Below are 19774 nucleotides of genomic sequence, written 5' to 3' on the forward strand. Positions count from 1 at the left end.
TCCTTCCACAAGGCTGCCGTATCTTCACCAATCTTGACCTTTTCATGCTGGGAAGCAGAGGCCCGGCTCATACTAGAAACCTCTGCTGCTTCTTGGAGGGAATGAGTGTTTTCTGCCGGGGCAAGACTGATTAAAGACTGATTAAAATAACACCAAGTTCCAAGTTGCTTCTTTTATTAGAATCCCACAGAACAGTTTTTCAAAGGCACATTGCCACTTGGTGACACGCAAGGATCAAAATCTTAAAGCTTGTTGCTCTTTTTCCCCAAAACTCTAGGTTGTACAGAAAAACACATTCCAACCCAACACCTTCAGTACATCAATTTGGAAACATAAGCAAAGTAGCATTTCACTTAAAGCATTCACTAGCTGAGACAAGCCATGTGAAAAGCAGAGTTACACAAGAGACAATACCACCAAACAGTCACACTACAAGTTTACCTTTCCACAACAATCAGTGCTTCCAGGTCAGTTCTTTCCACCAAAAAGATGCTGGAGTGGCAAAAAGATGATGCTGGGGAAACAACAACAAGAGCACGTTACACTGCCAGTCCTTCTCTGAGAATTGTAATGACAAGGCCATTTCTGGCCACCAGAAAGACACAACCCCAGCACAAAACAGACAGGGAAAGACTGAAAAAATAGAGACAACATAAAGAATAACTGGTGCACGGTGATGTTAATTTCAGTTTGCAATGGTGTCTTTGGGAGTCAAGGTTACCAAGGCCACAGTTGCTACGCAGCCAAAGAAGGTCTGTCCAGGGAAAGCCCTGTCAGAAGGGGGAGTATTTAAGCCCTTTAGAAATCGGGCTGGAGATGGCACTCCTCAGCGGATAAAGCCCCACCTCCCACCAGGAGGGCTTTTCCCAAAGACAGCTCACAAGAGGACCATTTCTTGGCAATGTTGCACCTTACACAAGACAAAAGGACAGCCCTGAACGGTCCTTTGCCCCGGCACACTTTGGTTTAACCACAGAACAGAGGTGTCCGTTCTTCAAGACCATGTAGAACCACCTCAACTGCTACAGTCGGGTACGCTCTCCAACACAGGCTTGGACATCGAATCAGAGAATCCTCTAGCTTGGAAGGGACCTTAAAGATCATCCAGTCCAACCATCAACCTAACACTGCCAGAACCACCACTAAACCACATCCCACAGCACGTCTACCTGGCTTTTAAATCTCTCTGGGGACAGAGATTCCACCACTTCCATGGGCAGCCTGTTCCAATGCTTCACAACCCTTTTGGTGAAGAACTTTTTCCTAATATCCACTCTAAACCTCCCCTGGGGAACCTTGAGGCCATTTCCTCTTGTCCTATCGCTTGTTACTAGCGATAGCCAGGCCTGCATCTGCTCCGAGCTGCAGTGTTGGTACCTTCTCCAGAACTCGGAGAGACCTCTTCCTCCCGACTCCACGCTTCCTTCCTTTATCGTGTGGTCCATTCGCTGCGGCAGCTGCATGGCACCCTCAGCCTGACCGGCTGCTGTTCTTTGTTCAAGGTCAGATTCCACAGGTGCCCCTGTAAGAAACAGCAGCAAGAACAAAAACAGAAGCTCGCTCTCTCCACCCTCCCAGAACACCAGCGGCAGCCCCTGAAACCGAGAGGCGGGTCCAGACTCCGGCTGACATGACGCCTGGGGGGTTTCCCAGCCATCACCGTGCAGAGGGATTTGGAGGGAGGTTCCCATCTCACAGCCCTGCTCTGAACGAGCGACAGAGCCGAGCTCTGCGGGTGGGATGGGATGCACGGGAAGAGACTCTCAGCCAAAATCATTGCTGACCTACCGCTTTCCCATGGTTCTCATTCCTAATCTCACGTGCTGGAAAATACCAAACATGATTTTTAAAGGAAAACTAATACCGATGTCATCCTTGTGGCTTTGGATGCAATACGACCAATCTGAACGAAACAACCCAGGAATTCCTTACTTACAAAATCTCCCTTGGTTACAGCCCACGCTGAGGGACGCTGGACTAAAGCCACACTCCTTTTCTTTGGAGGAATTCTGAAAGGAAAAGGAACACAAGAACCGTTACACAATGTAAAAGTCTACGGTACAGGAGATTTTTGCTTGTTTGCTCGCTTTCAGAACTAAAAGACAAGGTCGACTCCCTCGTTCTGGGATTTCCATTTCTTTTCCTGCTCCTACGAGGACTTTCTTTACCAATATATTGCTACCTCTCCCTCCTCGGGACATTCACGTGCCTAACATAAAGCTGTAGTTCGCTGAGTAGACTTTAATATAGCAGACTGTGAAAGAATAACAGCAGCTATGGCACGGAGAGAGATTTAAGAAACCACCAACCGAGGTGCTGTGGGAAATAAGAGCCGCTGGACCATACAGGCCCCCAGACATCAGCCCTGCTAAGACACAGTCATAGGAAACAGAGTAACAGGGAAGGCACAAAAGTGCAAAGTGCCAGAAGGGGGAGGTGAGTCGGGAATCCCCATTAGGAAGGCTGTCAGCAAGACAAAGGACCACAAACAGCAAAATCAGCATGTAAGCTTCTTGACGAGAGAGTAAACCAACTTTGTCCTAGCGAGAAGATCACAGAAGAATAGCTCCACTCCCCGATGGTGTTCCTCTTGCACTAAGCTCAGGTTCACCCAAAATTCCAAACTGTGGATGGCCTAAGAGCTTTGCAGTTTAGTCTCAGAGCAGTAACTAAGTCAGAAAATTATCTGCAGTGACAGTCTGAACGTCTCTCAGTTCTCTGTTCTCTTTCTTTGACTGCTACTGGTACACGTGGTAAGTGGAAAGGTGCGCAGGCTCGACACCAGTCATCCTGACCAGACAGCCTACTGTCAAAATCACAGGCCAAGAAGGCATTTGGATGAAAGCTGAAAATGCCATCTATTTAACAGCCAGGTGACTGCGGCACTGCCACGCTCCTCCTTCCCAATTGAGTGCCCGTCGCTCCTACGTGCGCTAAGTAGACAGATTTCCTTCACGTTTAACGAGACCCTTCCCTTTTTGAGATGCATTCTAAAACACCGTGTGGGTTTGCATCCAAATTCAGACACTGCAGATAAACTGAACAAGAGCCCCAGAGGAACTGTCAGAAGAATCCTGAGGAACTACAGGAGCTACCGATACGTTTTTTCCTAAACCTAATCCTTCTTCTGATCCCAAATAGCAAAAGAAAGCAAATGGAGAGCAAAGCAAGTGGAAAGCGCGTCACAGAAGCACCTGGCTCTGAGCTCCTAGAAAAACATAGAGAAGGCAGAGGTCATCTGCCCATGATTTTGGGCAGTGCTCATGGTATCTGGCCCGGCATTCATAACCACAACACTCTGTGCCTGGACACCCCCCTCAGCGTAACAGTGCCCTGACTAGTGCAAATTTCAGGTGCGAGGCATGGTGGCACACGCATCTGTTCTGGAGAAGGTTCTTCTCCCCTCAGTTGGTATTTGCCCAGTTGACGAGTCATTCCGTATAGTTCCAGTTTACCTGGAAAGAGCTCAGGACGTGGCCTCCCACATTAGTTAACACCATACGAGGCTACGGTGAAGTCTGCCGCCTGCCACATTCTTTCTCAGGGTCCAACATGCCAACCTGCAGCTCCAGCTTTCAAGGACTCTAATATTTGGGAAACTCAGCCACAGTACAAGGAGCAGAGGCATTCTGGGCACAGTGGCTATAGCAAAGTGGGGAACAAAAAAGCATCTCTCAGCGGATGACTCTTATCCCACCAAGAGTGTGTTTGGAGCTCCCGAGGAAAGAAGCCAGCAGGGGCACGTGTAGAGACCCGTCACTAATCCTGCAAAGGGAAGCTGAGGGAAAAACAGCGATACAGGTTTTGGAGACAAGTAAGCCGGCTTGTTTTAGAGACATTCTTCTGTACCGAACGCTCCTGAGGAGTCACCAGGCAGTCTCCTTTCTGTCTTGAAAATCCAACAAACCTGTCAAAACCCCTCTTCTGAAAGAAAGTTTGGGGCTTACAACAAGGGGAGGGCTGTTTCAATACAGGAGTTCACCTGTGCAGGCTGAAGGTAACCACACAACTGGTAGCCCAGCACTGCAGGCGGCTGTCCAGGCAGGGAATCCCTGCAGAGCAATGATGCTGGGGTTGGCCCTTTGAAACCAGGGCTCCAGGAGCCAGCAGGCAGTATGCCCCGGCCATCTGAGAGCTCAAGCAAGCCCACAGACGACATCTGCGTAAAGGCTCCGCCAGTTGTGAAGAGGTCCAGAAGGTTCCTGAAGCAGGGGCAGCATGTCGTCATGCAGAAACATGCAGAAATCCTGGGATTTGATGCAACTGGTCACCTCCCAGGCAACAGTGGGAGAAGCAGCTGTTCCTTTCATACCACCAGGCAACTCCCTTTGTGGACAAACCCAAGAGAAATGAACCAGCCTCCTCATAAAATTCTCTCTCCAAAGAGGTGGAGGGGAAAAAGGCCAGGAAGGTGAGAGCATGGCAGGGATTGGAACTAAATTTCGAATGGGTATTGGTACCGAGAAAATGGATGAAGTGCAGCGGGTCGTTTGGGAGGACGGGCAACAGGCAGGAGCAGGAGAACAGGGGTGCTGGCGCAGACCCTGTTCCCTAAAGGCTGTGCCCAACAGCAGCTCTGTCAGAGCAGCCTTTTCGCCTGCGAGCTACAGGAGAAAGAATCTTCCCCTCCTGACAAGGTCTCTGGAGAACAGCGGGTTCAGGAAGCAACTGCCAATCCCGTGGGTACAACCCTGTCGTAAACCCGCCTTCCGACACCCTACTGAGAAAAGGCACGGCACTGTTTCAAGACGAGGGAGACGCCTGCAAGGCCATCTGCACAGAGAAAGGACACTGCTGGGGAGGGGCGAGTCCTCACGCTGAAGCCAGTGTCAAGGTGTCAGCCCCCACTGTTGGCCCTCCACGGAGCTCTGCACGAAGGGGCATCTGAGGAAAAAGAGGACCGGAGTCTGGAAGACAAGGCAGGGCACCCTTCAGGCTCATCTCTGGCAGGCGAAGCTCACCCCTAGAGTTTGTAGCTTGACACTCAGAAAAGCTCGTGTCGTCTCCCGGTAGAACTCATCCCTTGGCTAAATCTGAGGAGCAGGAATGACAAATGTCTCCATGCAGGTGAAAAGGGGAAAAACATTACCTGAAGGCATTTTTCTGCTTGCCACTTTAAGAATCTAGGACTAAAGAGATAGTGTTGTCTCTTTCTGGACGTTCTGTAGCTTACCGTTTCAAATCCACGCTTTGCTTTACTCCTGTGGTGAACACACTCAGCTCCAGTTCTAAAAAGAAGTCAAATAAGTAAGAACTGAGTTTAACAAAAAGCCAAAAAAAGGAAGCAATCTTGTAAAAGGCTACTTCCAGTATTTCATCAGAAATCAGGATTTCAGTACCTCTAGCCAACAAGATAGAGACCCTTAATTGATATTTGCACTCACGCTTCAAAGTCTCATTTGAAGAAGGAAAACCGGCCCTCGTTCCATTATCAGGCTTTCTGCTTTTCTAGTAAAACCAGCAAGCAGTTAAAGAGAAGAAAAGCTTGTGGAATGATTACTAAAGTGATCAATAATAGAGCATTGGTCACACATTAAGGAAAGGTATAAAATCAAGAGGGTTCGAGGGTAGAACACAGCCGCAGCCGGTATGCGAAGAATCCGCTCCATCTGCGATTCCCTGTACAATACTGCTTGCAGAGCAACACACAGAGTGGAGTGGGGTGGAGACTCCAAGGCCAAACCCTGTGATAATCCAGCAAACACGGGAACGAGATGGCACCACGGAACTGATGTGCGCCAGCTCTAAGAAGGAAAACAGTGCGGAGGATGGAGCGGAGTGGAGACAGCGCAGCCAAACTCTGTGATAAAATGGGAACTGGAGGGCCAAATGCAACCCTCAAAGGTCTTACAGAATTGATAAGCTGCCTACTTGTTACCCTGAGCCAACGATCTGTCATTTGTTGACAAAATGCTCTCCTTTGTGTGAACTTTGCACATTATAATGGCATTATAATACAAAAACACCCCTCCAGCCCCAAAGCTACCTGCCTCCAAGGTGCGACCACTCCTCCTTGAGTCTGCGCCCTGAATTTTTCGTAAACGATACCTTTAAGTGAGAGGCGAGAAAATTTTACACCAATCATAACTCAAGTAGTTATGACTAGAGTCACTCTAACTCCACCTTGAAGATAAAAAATAGTATAAATATGGCCCAAGAAAGGGGGGATATGAGGGAAGACACCGTTGTGAACAAGTCGAGGGGAACTCCATCACTGACTGCTTTGACTTCTGGGATCAGTCAACGGGCTGAGCCTCTCTTCCCCCCATAAGGACGCTTGTGGGTAAAATTCGAACACTTGGCTACACCAAGTGCTTCCCCGGGAAACTTAGAAATCTCTAGAGAGTTGTTTGATAACTTAGCGCATTTGTAACCGAGCTATATTAGTAACATCTTTAATATTCGCACGTGCTTTGCAGACAGTCGCTATCGCCAGCAATCCAAAAGAACTTGTGTAGCTGTTGCTGCAATAAACTGCACTGTGTAGGCAGCTCGTTGTTTGGGTTTCTCACTGAACACAACCAAAAAGAGCGGCTGTGTTAGTTCATGAGCGCAACTGGGCTGAAGGTGCAGTCTGCTATTAGTGTATCCAGAACTGTAACCGTTTAATACACATTCAACGCGCCTGGACTGATAGTGGTGAATTGGGCATCCCTCAGAATTTAAACCTCACCACACCTCGCTTCCCACCTCAGTGAGGAGGGTTAGAACGCAAGGGGGGTTATTTTCTGCCGAAACTACTTTGCCCCTTAATGCAACAAAGCATTACATGACATGGAGAGGGGGATGAGCAGCCAGTTGAGAAAGTCTGCAAACCCTACAAGGTTACTGACACAAAGAGAAGGGCAGGTAGCAAAGAACCACGGAGAGATCTTACAAGACCTGGTCATGGAGCGATAAAACGGCAGAGGAAACGCTGTACAGAGAGGTACAAAGCGATGGATGTGAGGAAAACCAACCCCGGATTCACACACAAAACTGGGCTGATCAGTATCACTGGAGAGCGACACCTGGAGATTCCGATAGCTCAACACTCAATGGCACCCCAAGAAAACCCAAAGCCAGATCCCCCATGAGGAAGGATGAGCAAAAGAACTTGGCCAAAAAGAAAAACAGATCAAGAGGTGGCCCAATTACCGCAGACAAACTCCTCCCCAGGGGGGAACGCTCAGACTGAACGAGCTCTTCAGTCTAACGGAGTAATTGGGGAAAAATGACAGAAGGCTTGAAGTTGATGCCTCACCAATCTGATTTTGAAATCAAGAATTGTCCAGAATGGTGTGACTTCTGGGCCAAGACACGGGACTAAGAGAACTGCCAGACTGGATCGTGAAAGAGCCCTTTCTGGCCTTCTGAATCCACAACTCTTGTCTTGGCTAAAAAAGATTAGAAAGCATTCTGGAACCTGGTTTCTCTCTTCGCTCATTTCCAGCAGTTTTACTGTGACAAGAAACTGTTGGGGGGGAGGGAAACATTTGCAGGAGCAGGAAAAGAACTGCGTTCAGACTTCTACCTTTAAAATCTCTGCATGACATGCATTTGGGAAGCGGGTAGGTCCTAAGGCAACAAAGGAGATGATTCAACATGGTCTGTACATCCCACCATGGAAGGGGAAAGGTGAGCACAAACACTTCCCATCACAGCGCTGGATCTGGGACTCTCTGCCCAATACCTGTGAATAGTAATATGTGAATATTAAGTAATATTAAGTAGAGACACACATTTTCTTTTAGAAAAAGCTACGCTCGGTGAAAGAAAGAAGCCTGCTCGACTATAACGAATGCTGGGCCTGCCTCGGAGAAGTAATCCAGAACGAAGCCTGAAGGTAGCTGGCATGAGCCAGCACTGCACCCTCGTGCTGAAGGCGGCCAACACCACCCTGAACGGCAGTAGGAAGAGTTTTGCCGGCAGCTCGAGGGAGGTGATCCTTCCCCTCTGCTCAGGGCTGCGGAGGCTAGTCTGTGCGCCCCGTCCCGAACGGGCTCCCCGGGACAAGGCTGGGACTCACTGGGCTCAGCCCAGCAAAGGGCTGCAAAGATGATGAAGGGCCTGGAGCCCTTCTCGTACACGGAGAGGCTGGGAGAGCTGGGACTGTTCAGCCTGCAGAAGGCTCAGGAGGGATCTTAGCAACGTACACCTGATGGCAGGGAAGGAAGAAGAGGGAGCCGGGCTCTCCTCAGCAGCGCCTTCTGGCAGGGCAAGAGGCAAAGGGCACAAATGGCAACACATGAAATTAAATCTAAACACGAGAAACAACTCTTTGACTGCAACTGGGGTCAAGCACCACAACTGCTTGCCCACAGAAGCTGTGGCGTCTCCACCCTTGGAGCCCACTCAAAACCTGACGGGACACGTCCTGGGCGAGCTGCTCTGGGTCACCCTGCTTGAGCAGGAGGGGATGGACTCGATGAGACCAAAGGTCCCGTCCAACCTCAGCCATTCTGTGAAATCCACAGAGAGAGATCTCAGCCTCCAGCTGAGAGGCGGCATTCATCAGCCCACTGAGAGGAACAGGCTGGGATGTGGCCAGAAAGCTGTTCCCAGTTCTTCCCTGGCACCCCCGGCGCAGCTGTGCAAGCCAGTGCCTGGCTTTGTCTCGCTGCCGAGTTCTCATCCCACTGCGATTCTACACGTAACAGGAAGACCTCCGGTTAATGGCACGGGACCTGAAAGCATGGGACAGCTTTGCTCCAAACATGGGCAACCCTGCTTAGGTTCTGTCACCCAGGGAAGAGAAGGAAGACGACAAATGGGGCAAAGGACTACGCAGGAATGAAATAGGAGGAAGGTACAAGAGACACTGAAAATACTGATAGGTGCCCTGGAAGACTATTTTGTAGTCAACTCACCTGTCCATACCCAACTGTGGGCGTGAGGTCTCTGCTCCGAATTCCACTCTTCTCCTCTTCACCGTTTCTTCCACGGCAGTACTTTCTGACACTGCATTTCTTCTCTTGGCCTTCAAAACATTGCAAACTTGGTATTGATAACGTTTGATTTTGACTTTTCCACTTTAGAACAAAATTCAGAGCTAACATACATTTGTACTTTGCAAAATTGTTCATGCAAAAACTGCTTCAGGAATAAAAGACTAGCTGCCTTATTCAAACCGAAGATGAGCACCAAGAGCCCATCCAGAGAATTATGCTCAACAGGTCTCAACAAGAAATACTGCTTGCCAGAACATCCCGTGCTCTCCGTCTTCAGAGGAGGGCCACGGAATGTCATTAGCAGGAGTGTAATGCTAGCAGAGAGAGTGGGATTTTCTTTGGGGGAATTTGGACAGGACACCTTCACTAATTTACTCCATTTGCAGACACTCACCTATATTGAAAACAAACCTACCCTCAGCTCTCATTCAACAAACACTTTCCAAAGAAGCTGAACTTGGTTGTTTATGGCACATGCAGCACCGAGGACACTACTTCACGATTCAGCCCTATCGACCTCACACAGACTCTCCCCGCGAAGAAACCATCGGACAGCTCAGCTCAGACTTGTAGCAAACACATTTCACTGCAGCCAGCGGGGCCCTCGGCTCCGGGGGCAGCACTTCATTCCAAGGCCCATGGAACCAACAGGACGATTTCTCCCAACTTGGATGGTTATAGGTGAGAATTCAGCGCCACCTTACAGTGCCTGACAGACACCCAGAAACAGCACAACTACAGCATTGCCTATATCTATATTCTGCTTCTCCAGACTATTTACAATATAACTTAAAAAAAAAAACAAACAAACAAACAAACCACAAACACACACAAAACTTACAAGCTCATCACTGCCCTTGTTTGCTTCTTCACCTGTAACAGAGGTTAAAGGATCAAATTTGGTGACTATTTGGTGACTGGACTTTCTTTCACCAACTTAAAAAGTACATTTTTGCATTGCACCTCACTTTCGCAGAACAAGAGAAACTCCTTAGAAACCATGCTGGACTTGCACGTGAGGTGCTGAAATGGAAAAACTGCACATGCAGCTCTTTCAGAACTAGAATTCCTGGCTACAAATACCACCTGTCGATGGGATGGGGACAATTGCTTTTCTTGAAGATGCAAGGACAGCTGGAGCACAGCCTCCACAGGAGACTGGCCAGCTACCCTCTCATGCGCGGCATCCACACCTATCTTCCTGAAGGAAAAGCCCTGCCAACAGAAACTTGAGACATCGGTGCCGGAAAGGAACAGCACGTTATGCTGTGCGTAATTGCAGGACAGAAATGTTGAACAACTGTTGCAGAGGGCAATTAACTACTGGAGTGAGGTGTACAGGGAAGGGAGCAAATTCTCCACGTTTACGAGTTCCTACATCCAAACGTGGTATATTTGAGAGGGGATGCTACATGCAAGCGACGGGGTGAGACCAGCTGCACGCAGTTTTGCTCCCTCTGCTTCAAAGACACAGGAGATGAAGGGAAAGGGAAAAGCAAGATGGAGATCACAGATGTTTCCAGAAATTATCCAAACACAGCCATAACGACTTACCACAAGACAGGTTTTGCTGAAACGAGTTGAGTTCCACATACATAGTGCAAGCGTAGGGATAAGGCACGAGATGGACATTCTCATGTTTGAATCTCATCTTCGATACTCTCTCCCATTTACTCAAATCTGAGAAGGACAATAAGACTTAAGAACATTGCCTGAACATTTCAAAGGAGCAGGCACCCTGACAATGTCTTCTTATAAAGCTTCCAAAGCCACACCTCATGGCACACGCGTACGAGGGAGCAAAGACAATCTTCCACTATGGACTTTGGGAAAAAACACTTCACAACACACAGGACAAGACACACTCAGCCAGGTGACACTCTCCCGGAGCTCCCCCAGCTGGTGACTAACCAAGAGTTATGCTCCAGCGAGGAGCCCCACACACAGACTGCAGGACAACTCATCACGCCGGGCCTCTGAGCTCACGGTTCTCAGCAGTGCCCAGTGCTGGCCGAGCACGTGGATAGACTTCCAAGTTCTAGAAACGCACGTTCGTGAATCAAATGCTCCTCAAGCCCGCAGGCAAAACTGGCTGAGCTTTAGTGAAGCAAACCAACAGCCCAAACCTTTGTTTGGGTGCCTCCTGGCTGACCGTGCTCTTGGCCGCTTTCTCTTCCTGGCAGGAACAGCAGGAAGTCGCTCTCATACCTACCAGCTTCTGACAGAGACAGAGCATGACCTCTTTCTTGCCGGCCCCCTTTCCCCTTTCCCTTTCCCCACTCTTTTTTCCTACCCCTCTGCCCCTGACTACTGTCCCCTTTCCCCTTCCCATTTATCCTTTCCCACTTCCCCTCTCCTTTTCCCCTGCCCACTGTCCCCTATTCTCTTCCCGTTCCCCCTTCCCCTTCCTGTGTCTCCTTCCCCTTCCCCTTCCCCTTGCCCCCTTCCTCACCCCCTTCCTTTCTCCATTTCCCCTTCACAAAGCGACACACCTCAGGCCTGAAAAGGCTTCTCATACAACCAACTCACTATTCTCTTCAACAACAGCCTCGGCAGATTAACTTCTCCGCAATCCTTTACACTACAGCGACTACAACACTCAACCCTAAGGTACCTGAGGAGAAAACTACCGCCGTCCTCTCTCCTCGTGGGCCAACGCTGCTGAGTCTGTAAGGAGTGTTTTGCATTTTAGCAACCTTTCCAAGCACGGCACCAGTGCTTTGCTTGCAATCGCATTCGGTGGGCTTCCTGCCACTTTACATACACACCTTCATTTTCTCTGCCTACATCCAACCTGGAACGCAGTAGCGTTTCTCTGAAAACAATGCAAAACACTCTTTCCCCATCAGTTCTCCAGCAAAGGCATCAACGTAGGAGGATCTGCTCACGTCAAACTGCCGTGCCCAAAGGAGCCGCACTCCAGCTAAAGATCTGCACCTACTGCACACAAATGTCTGATTCAGCACTGCCCAACACATACAAGTCATCCAATCTTTTCTTTTGCAAGGAGGAAGGAAAGGATACATGGAAAGATTGTGAAGTGCTCTGTAGAAAATGGACGTAAATCCTCAAGATTTCCCAGGACTACTCGAATCGCTTCCTGGAGAGGCCAAAAAGAGAAATGAAGGAAGAACATTAACAACAGAGCCACAACTGGACTGTGAAGTACACTTTCGAGGCGTGGGGGAAATTTAAAATTACTTTACAGTTTGCATGAATCATGGAGGAGCCGGTTCTAGACATTTTGCTTTTCCTCCTCCCCTTCTTCTCCCCACTCTCTCCCGTCACCTTAGAGTGCACTGCACTAACAGACTCTCAGAAATTGAAGGGAATGAATATCTTAATCTTGAACCAACACAGAAGCAGTGCTATGGAGAGTGGAGGTGGGCTTTTCAATTTAAGAAGCTTTACATTTCAGAAGGCTCCACTTTGCCAGCAAAACACACGTAGTATTGACCTGTTTCAAAAATCAACATATTCCTCTCTTTCTGAATATTGACCCAATTCAGATACAAAGCAACTGCAATTCAGCCCCCAAAAACTCCTGCTTTACAAATGGGAAGCTTTGTCTAGTAATACCTGTCAATATTTGCAAAAGGGAAAAAAATAAACACTAACTTTCTGTACCAATTAAAATCAGCACATTTTCTTCAATACTATTTATAATGCCAGTACTGTACTCTGAAGATTTTTTTAAAAATTAAGCAGTAGGGTAGGCAGCATATTTGTCTCATTTCCTCAGGACCGGCAGGGGCTTTCTTCTCTCTCAGGGAGAAGGTGACAACAACAGAGCTCATCCGCTGACACCAAGCTTGGCCACAAAGTACCGGCATCGTTAAAAGAACGTCCACTGGTTCCACCAGCTCCTCTGTGGCGAGGAATGCGTGGGCAATTGAGCATTAGACCCGCTGCTGTCGGGCAGCTCACGAGCAGCGCCACAGCTCCTGAAACAGCAGGAGGTGTGAGAGCTCCTCAAGCCTGAGCAGTTCAACGCGCTGGCCAGGTCTGGGGCTGAGAACCCGGGGAAAGCGCCACCACAGGAGGAATCGCAGCAGCAATCAGAAAGGAACGGGGTACAACGAGCTCGACAAATAGGAAGGTTCAGGTGTCCAATTTTGACAGTCAGTGGCTGCTTTGAAATGTTTCAAATAAAAACATTACTCTTCCACGCTAATGCTGCCTGGTGATGACATTTTTCACTTGTGTCATTTTTATCACCCTCGTACTCTCCAGAGGAGTTCTCCAATTACTCCCTCTTGAAACGCTGTATTTGGCAAAATGTCCTCAGCGCCACAACAAAGGATTTGCTCAGCTTAACATTCAGATCAGGTCCCGTGGAGCTGCATCCACTCCTACCTCCAACTCCTCGACTGCACTTTCGCTGTTGCTGAGATCAGGAGCGCTGTGGAACAAACAGGGAGAGTTAGTCCCACCCCAATCAAATAGCAAGGCAGCTACCGTCGCTGTAAGAGATTAAACAACAACAAAGCATCATTCCCACTGCACAGAGAGCACAGCGAGCGGGCAGATGAATTCCTAATTTCTTGTTTGTCAAAAACATCCATCATTCCACAAGGACTGCTTCTTCTATATTTCCTGCCCCTTTGTATTTTGCGTGTCTGAGGACACAACGGGTGGGCGATCAGAGCTTTTCAGTCCATCCTCAGCAACCTTCAGCAAAGAGGACCTCGCCCCAGCAAAAGCCTGCACACACGTGGAGATAATCAGCTCTACCTTCAGCTGCGATCAGCTCTTGCAATGCTCTCTTGGGAACCTGCCCTCACATCGGTCACCATCTTATTGTGGGCAACGGCAGTTTCACAGCCCAAATCTGCGGGCTGCCCAAGAGCACCGCTTTGGGCATAAGGCCACGTACACACTAGGACTTACTCCTTTACTCTCTTGGACGAATTGGGAGTGAATCCAGACGCGCTGAACGAGCACCCCCGGTTCACCACAACCGTGACGCCACGGGGAAGAGTTTCAGGAGTTTCGCTGTAAAGGGAGCTGCTTTTGCTCCGTTTGACCGTGCTGATGTGAAGACCAACTTCACGAGCTCACGACCAACTCCACAAGTTATTACAAAACACAAAAGGTGCCACAAATGTCTCGCGTCCTGTTCCCGCAAGGACTGCAAGCACCGACGTCGCAATGCACACAAACCGTGAGACAGGCGGGGGCAGTGACAGGTGCCACACTCAAACGCACGCGGTGCTCTCTTTACCTTCAGGAGATCAAACGCCTGCGGGCTGTTCGGAAACACATGCACACCACCAGCAGTGCCTTCCAAAGGCATGACGCTGAGGGAAAGAGCTTACTCACAGAGCAGAGCAACATTGTAAGCAGCTTCTGAACGCTACACCACACCACAACACACCGTCCTCTCCAAAATCAACACCAGCAACAAAGCAGGGAGGAAGGTTAATCCTCCTGGATCCCACACCATTCCAGCAAAGCTAAAGAAACAACTGCGTTTCCATTCCTCCCAAAAGAAAGTCACGCAGCAGAATGTCAAAGAGCCAGCCTACAAAGGAGAAAGGAGACCAGTGTGGCACGACATTCACTGTAGCTTCAGCTCTGGAGACAGCCTGATTGGCACAACGTTCACAGCACACTCTCTTCTGCAGCTAACAACAGTCACTGCCAGAGAAAACCCAGGCTCTGGCAGCGTCCGCCGCCCACACTCATCAAACCGCTCTCTAGGCAGATGCCCCAGTCACGGCCTGGGGCATTCTAGCCCTGCTGCAACCTCACTGGCACGAAAACGGGGCTTTGGGGATGGCACAATGTCGTCCTGTTCCTCTGATGCAGGGACACTTGTGGACTCAAAAGGATCTCAGTCCTAGTTTCTGCACGGTTGACACCATCGCAAACGAGATTTACCCTCAACACTTTGTAAGACCTTCCAGAAGCCTCTGAGGGCACCAACCCCGAACGGCCATCTGCTGACGATCACGGCCTTGAAGGACGCACACGGGGAGCCAGACTGTGCTGAGCCACTGCGTTGGGGTCTGTTTATCAATATTTAGCAATACTATTGTTCTTAATTATTAAGCAGAGGCTGAGTCTGCAACAACTCCTAAAGGTTCAGAGCGAGTCTGAGCTCTGCAGAACACTCCTTCAGCAGGACACACACTGGAAGCACCTGCTTTGGAATACCAGCCTGAACCTGAGCAGCTCCGGCTCCTTTTCCAGAGCAGCTCAAACTTCTGCCATTATTACCTATTCAACTGTCTTTATCTCAACCCACGAGTTTTCTTACTTTTACCCTTCCCATTCTCTCCCTCACCCCACTGCGGGCACTGAGGCAGCAGCGTGTGGGGCTCAGTCACTACCTGGGGCCAAACCACTGCAAAGGCTCCAGAGCTCCACAGTTAAACACTTACAAAAGCACAAACTACTGTCCGTAGAAAAAGCCGCTTTTTCCACCGAAGCACGAAACCCCCACACGGCAGAGAAACAGCAGCATTTTTCACAGCTCAGACTCCTCTCTCAGGCCGATGCCCGGCCCGGGCAGGCGCAGCCGCCACTCTGAAGCAACCACCGCCACGGTCAGGGAGGGACGGCCGGGCACGAGGAGCCCCCGAGACCTGAGCTGAGGGTCTCCTCTTCACCCGCCCCCACGGGCCCTCAGCGCACCGCAGGGTGACTTTGCGGCTCCCGCGGGCTCACCTCTGGAAGTCGCCGTACCGGATTTTGAACTTGTAGACAAGCCTGCCCGCGTGAAGAAACCTCGTTTCAGGCAACGGACAGGTGAAGGGCTTCAACGACATCTTTCTTTCTCCCCGAACGCCAGCCTGGGGAAGCAGCAGAGCCCGAGGTCAACGCCAAAACCCCTCACCAGATACATCTCACTCTGCCACACCACAAGAAGGCGGTACAGCAGTTTTTCCTCCGCAGGACGTTTGCCCAGAGAACAGACCTCCTCCCCACGCCCGCCACGCCTCAGAAAACCGCCGGTCCGAGCAGGGGGCTTGGGAGCAGGACGGCCTGACGGCCCCCCCGCCGCCGGCTCCGCCGCTCGGGATACGTCCCCACCACCGTCCCGGGGGCTGCCCGGAGAGCCCGGGCAGGGCCCTGCCGCAGCCGGCGGCCGACCCCCGGCCCCGAGGGACGCCCCCCGCAGCCCCCGCGGGCACGGCCGGCACCAACGCCTTTCCCTCCGCTCCCGCGCCTCCCCCCGCTGCCCCCGCAGCCCCGCGCCGGCAGGGAGGGCCCGGGGCCGGGGGAAGGCCGCGACCCGCCGCCAGGGGCGACGCCGCCGCCTCAGCCCCGCTGCCGGCCGGCGAGGCCCCCGCGCAGCCCCGGCGACCAGCGGGCAGCCCCCCGCTCCGCTGAAGGGCAGCGCCCCCGCCGCGCCCACCGGCCCCGCCGCCCCCGCCGCCCGCCCTTGCCTCAGGCGGGGCCGGGCCGGGGCTGCGCCGGGGGCCCGCGGGCCCCGTCCCCGTCCCCAGGCCCAGCCCCAGCCCGGCCCCCACCGGCCTCTGCTCCAGCCCCCCCCGGCCGCGGGCTGCTCTGCACCGGCGGCTGCTGCTGCTGCGCTTCAGAGGCAGCTGCGTTTTGGGGCTCGGGGCGCCCCAGAGGGGCCAGTGCGAGCCCGGAGCGTCAGAGGAGCGGCCCTGTGCCGTGGGTGGCTCTGGCGACGGCTCCCACGGGGGTCTGGGCTCTCTCAAGCGAGTAACTCTGGTGCCTAATGACGCCCCTGCGCAGTGGCACCCGTCACTCACCCGCTCCCTCCCAAACTGCCGTGATGTCAGCTTTGCCTTTTCTCGGTTTAGGCGCCAACCGCGGGACTCCTGAGGGCCACCGACACGCAGCAGCAGCAGCGTTGGTCTCGTCTGGGGATTGTGAGAGGAAACAGCCTCTGCCACAGCTGCCTCCAGCCCTTCCGGCAGCCGCCTCGCGCTTCCAAAGCGGACACAACTCAACGCCTCTGATGAGCAGTGGCCTGGCTGACAAACGACCAAAAAGAAGGCACTCGTTATCCCATGAAAGCCGTGTTTGTAGGACGAACAACTTCCCAAGTACTTCTCCTGTGCCAACCACACACCCCGGTTCCAGCACCAAAGCAGAGGCTTCCGATTAACTAAACGCAAAGCCAAACGCACAGGAGAAGCGGACACGGCTCTGCCTCCCCGGGAACGGCGCTCCGAACGCCCCTTTGCCCCGCGAAGGACACCCTTGCCGGCAAAACGGAGCGCTCCTCCCCGCCGAGCCACGAGGCAGCCAGTGCTCGGGGGCTCCTGGCGGCCGCCCGGCCCGGGCAACGCGGCTCGGACAAGCGCTCGCCCCACTGCGGCGCTGCCGGGGGGCACCGGGGCTCCTGCTGGCGAGGCCCCGTCTGCAGCGCCGTGTCCAGCTCGGGGTTCCCGACAGCCCCTCCCGACAGCGCTGAAGCCGGAGCACAAACTCCGCCGAAGCCGGGGGGCGGGGGGGGAAGCCCGGGCGGCCCCGGGGAGACCCGCGCGTCCCCAGGGAGCGCAAAGCCCGGCAGCCGCCCTCGCTGCCGCTCCTCCGCCCGCCCCTCCCCGCACAGGCGGGCACCGGCGGACCAGACCGCCCCGGGGCCGGGCCGACCCCCACCCCCTCCCCCGCGGGCCGCCCCCCGGCCCCCGGCAGCGCCCCGCTCCGCCCGCCCGCCCCCGCCCTGGGCAGGAGCTCCCCGAGCCCGCGCCGCCCCGCCGGAGCGCAGCGGGACGAGCAGCTGCAGCGCCCGGTGCCGCGGGGCCGGTTCCTGCGCGCCGTCACCCGCGGCGGGAGGAGCCGCACCGCGCCCGCGGGCACCGGCGGGGCTCGGCTCCGCTCGGATGGGGTCGGCTCCGCTCGGATGGGGTCGGCTCTGGTGAGCTGGGCTCGGTTCGGCTGCGTTCGGCTAGGCTCGAATGGGGTTGGCTCCGGTCAGTTCCGCTCGGATGGGCTCGGATGGGTACGGCCCATCCATCCCCCAGTGGTGGGAGGGGAGAAGGGAACCCCCCCGTCCTTGCCAGCGCCGCCTCCTCCCCACAGTGTCCCCCAGAGAAGGCTCTGAACTCGGGACGATGCCAACGCGGGGGGGGACTGCAGTCTCTGCCCTCCCGCACCCACTCCGAGGGGATCTTCCGCTCTCTGACCATCTCCTGCTCCCGCTGCGGGGAGTTCCTGCTCTGGATGGATCCAGCCGGTTATGGAGGTACCGAGGGAAGTTGGACTCTCGCGTCCGCTACGGGGAGGTCAGAGCTGGGAAGCGCTCCGTACCCCGGCAGCAGCGGGGGGGGCTGAGCTGAGCAGGGAGGTGTTGGCCGGGCAGGAGGAACTGCTGCGCTGTCGCTGTCTCCCTCCAGAAGGACAGCGGCAAGAGAGGAGTGTGGGAGGAGGAGGTGGCGGGGGCAGAAGAGGAGGGGGAAGGGGAGCCGAACGCGGAGGAGCTGCGGGAGAAGAGCTGGACCATGGGGCTGTCCTGCCCCCCGCTGCCGGGCACGGGGGTCTGGGGGCACCGAGGGCTGGAGCTGTGCTCCGCAGGGCTGTGCTGGCCCCCAGGTGTGGTTTTAATGTTGAATTTCTGTAAATAACTGGCTTGTAGAAGGCAGGTGTAGATTTGGGGAGGGGAGAAGCAGGAGCTGTGGCCGTGGGGGGGTGCATGCAGCTGAGGGGGTGGAGCTGTGTCCTTGCTGGGCAGGAAGGACCACGGACCCGTCCGTGTCTGATCCCTGCAGCCCCCCCGGCTGTCCCCCTGCAGCTCTAGGGGAAGGGGCTGCCAGCGTCGGACAGGCGGCTCCTGCTCCTGCCCCCCTCCGGGGGAAAAGGGTCCCCGGGGCTGCGGGCAGAGCCCCTCCTGTGCTCCCCGGGGGCTCTCGGGACAACGCCAAGGTGCCGTCAGGGGCGACCTCCTCTTGTAGTAGCAGCGGGGGGGGCAATGCCGCCCGAACCAAGGTGCCTGCCTGTGTCAGGTTCTGCAGGCAGCCTGTGGGCAGGGACGGTGCCCGGAGGGGGCTGGGGGGACCCCGCGCTCTTCCCACATGCCTGCAGCAGGGCAAGCAGCCCCAGGACCCTCCAGCTCCCCACGAGCGCTGGGGGATGTGCCTGTCCCCACCATGGCACCGATACGGGGAAACAACATCCAGTGAGACATTGCAACATTGCAAAATGCATAGCGAGAGTCGTAGCTGAGAGGCTCCTGAATGATGACCCCGGGGCAGCTCTACTTTGGAAGTGGCAGAGAGCAGAGCCATCTGGAGCCATAGAGCATCGGCTTTGGTAACCAGATAAGGACAGTTGACCAAAACAATACAGTGATTAAAAAGGAGTCAACGACTCCCAGAGGATTCTGAAGGACCACCGAGAGACTATAATGGGCATGCCGGGGTGGGTAGTAGCCTATGGTAATGAGTTCCCGGAAAAGTCATGAGCATGTTAATCATTTCCTGAAACCTTGTGAATGTGTATATATGGCATGTCTATAAGCTGTATAACTAACCCTTTAGGGTGTGCAAGTTTGGAGGAGCGATCCCCCTTGCACCCAGCGCTGTAATAGACATAGCTGCTTAATAACTCTGTGTGAGTTGTGGAGTTTGTTTCCGCACATCAGCACTGCAGGGCTCAAGGATGGGGACACCCCCCCTCCCCCGTCCCCTCCCTTCTGCCCGCAGGGAGCAGCCCCAGGCAGGGATGCTGAGCACGGGGGTTTCTTGACAGGCCTGGGGCTGGCAGCGGTGACACTTGGCTGTAGGGCATGTCCCACCCAGGCAGGGGTGCAAGTCCTTCTGGGGGCAGCATGCCACTCAGAGCTGGGGGGGACTTGGATGGTCTCGGGCAGAGCGAGTGTTACCCCAGCCTGCCACCATGGCCCTTTGCAGCTCCGGCGGTAC

At 53.6% G+C, this 19774-nt stretch overlaps 1 protein-coding gene across 1 annotated transcript in view; it reads right to left on the bottom strand.

Moving 5' to 3' along the window:
* The window catches only part of LOC309685196 (electroneutral sodium bicarbonate exchanger 1-like), a gene marked incomplete at both ends in the record, with an annotated part of 144630 nt that extends 127309 nt beyond the window's left edge, over window positions 1-17321 (bottom strand). The window contains 6 exons of the mRNA XM_082501006.1: window positions 722-770; window positions 1378-1522; window positions 1937-2009; window positions 14155-14230; window positions 15603-15727; window positions 17116-17321. Of these exons, the coding sequence (XP_082357132.1) occupies window positions 722-770; window positions 1378-1522; window positions 1937-2009; window positions 14155-14230; window positions 15603-15727; window positions 17116-17321 (674 nt within the window). The remainder of the gene's footprint in view (window positions 1-721; window positions 771-1377; window positions 1523-1936; window positions 2010-14154; window positions 14231-15602; window positions 15728-17115) is intronic.
* Window positions 17322-19774: the final 2453 nt, after the last annotated feature.

The sequence above is a fragment of the Vanellus vanellus genome (assembly GCF_965231255.1).
Source record: "Vanellus vanellus genome assembly, contig: HAP1_SCAFFOLD_57, whole genome shotgun sequence".
NCBI classification, from domain to species: domain Eukaryota; kingdom Metazoa; phylum Chordata; class Aves; order Charadriiformes; family Charadriidae; genus Vanellus; species Vanellus vanellus.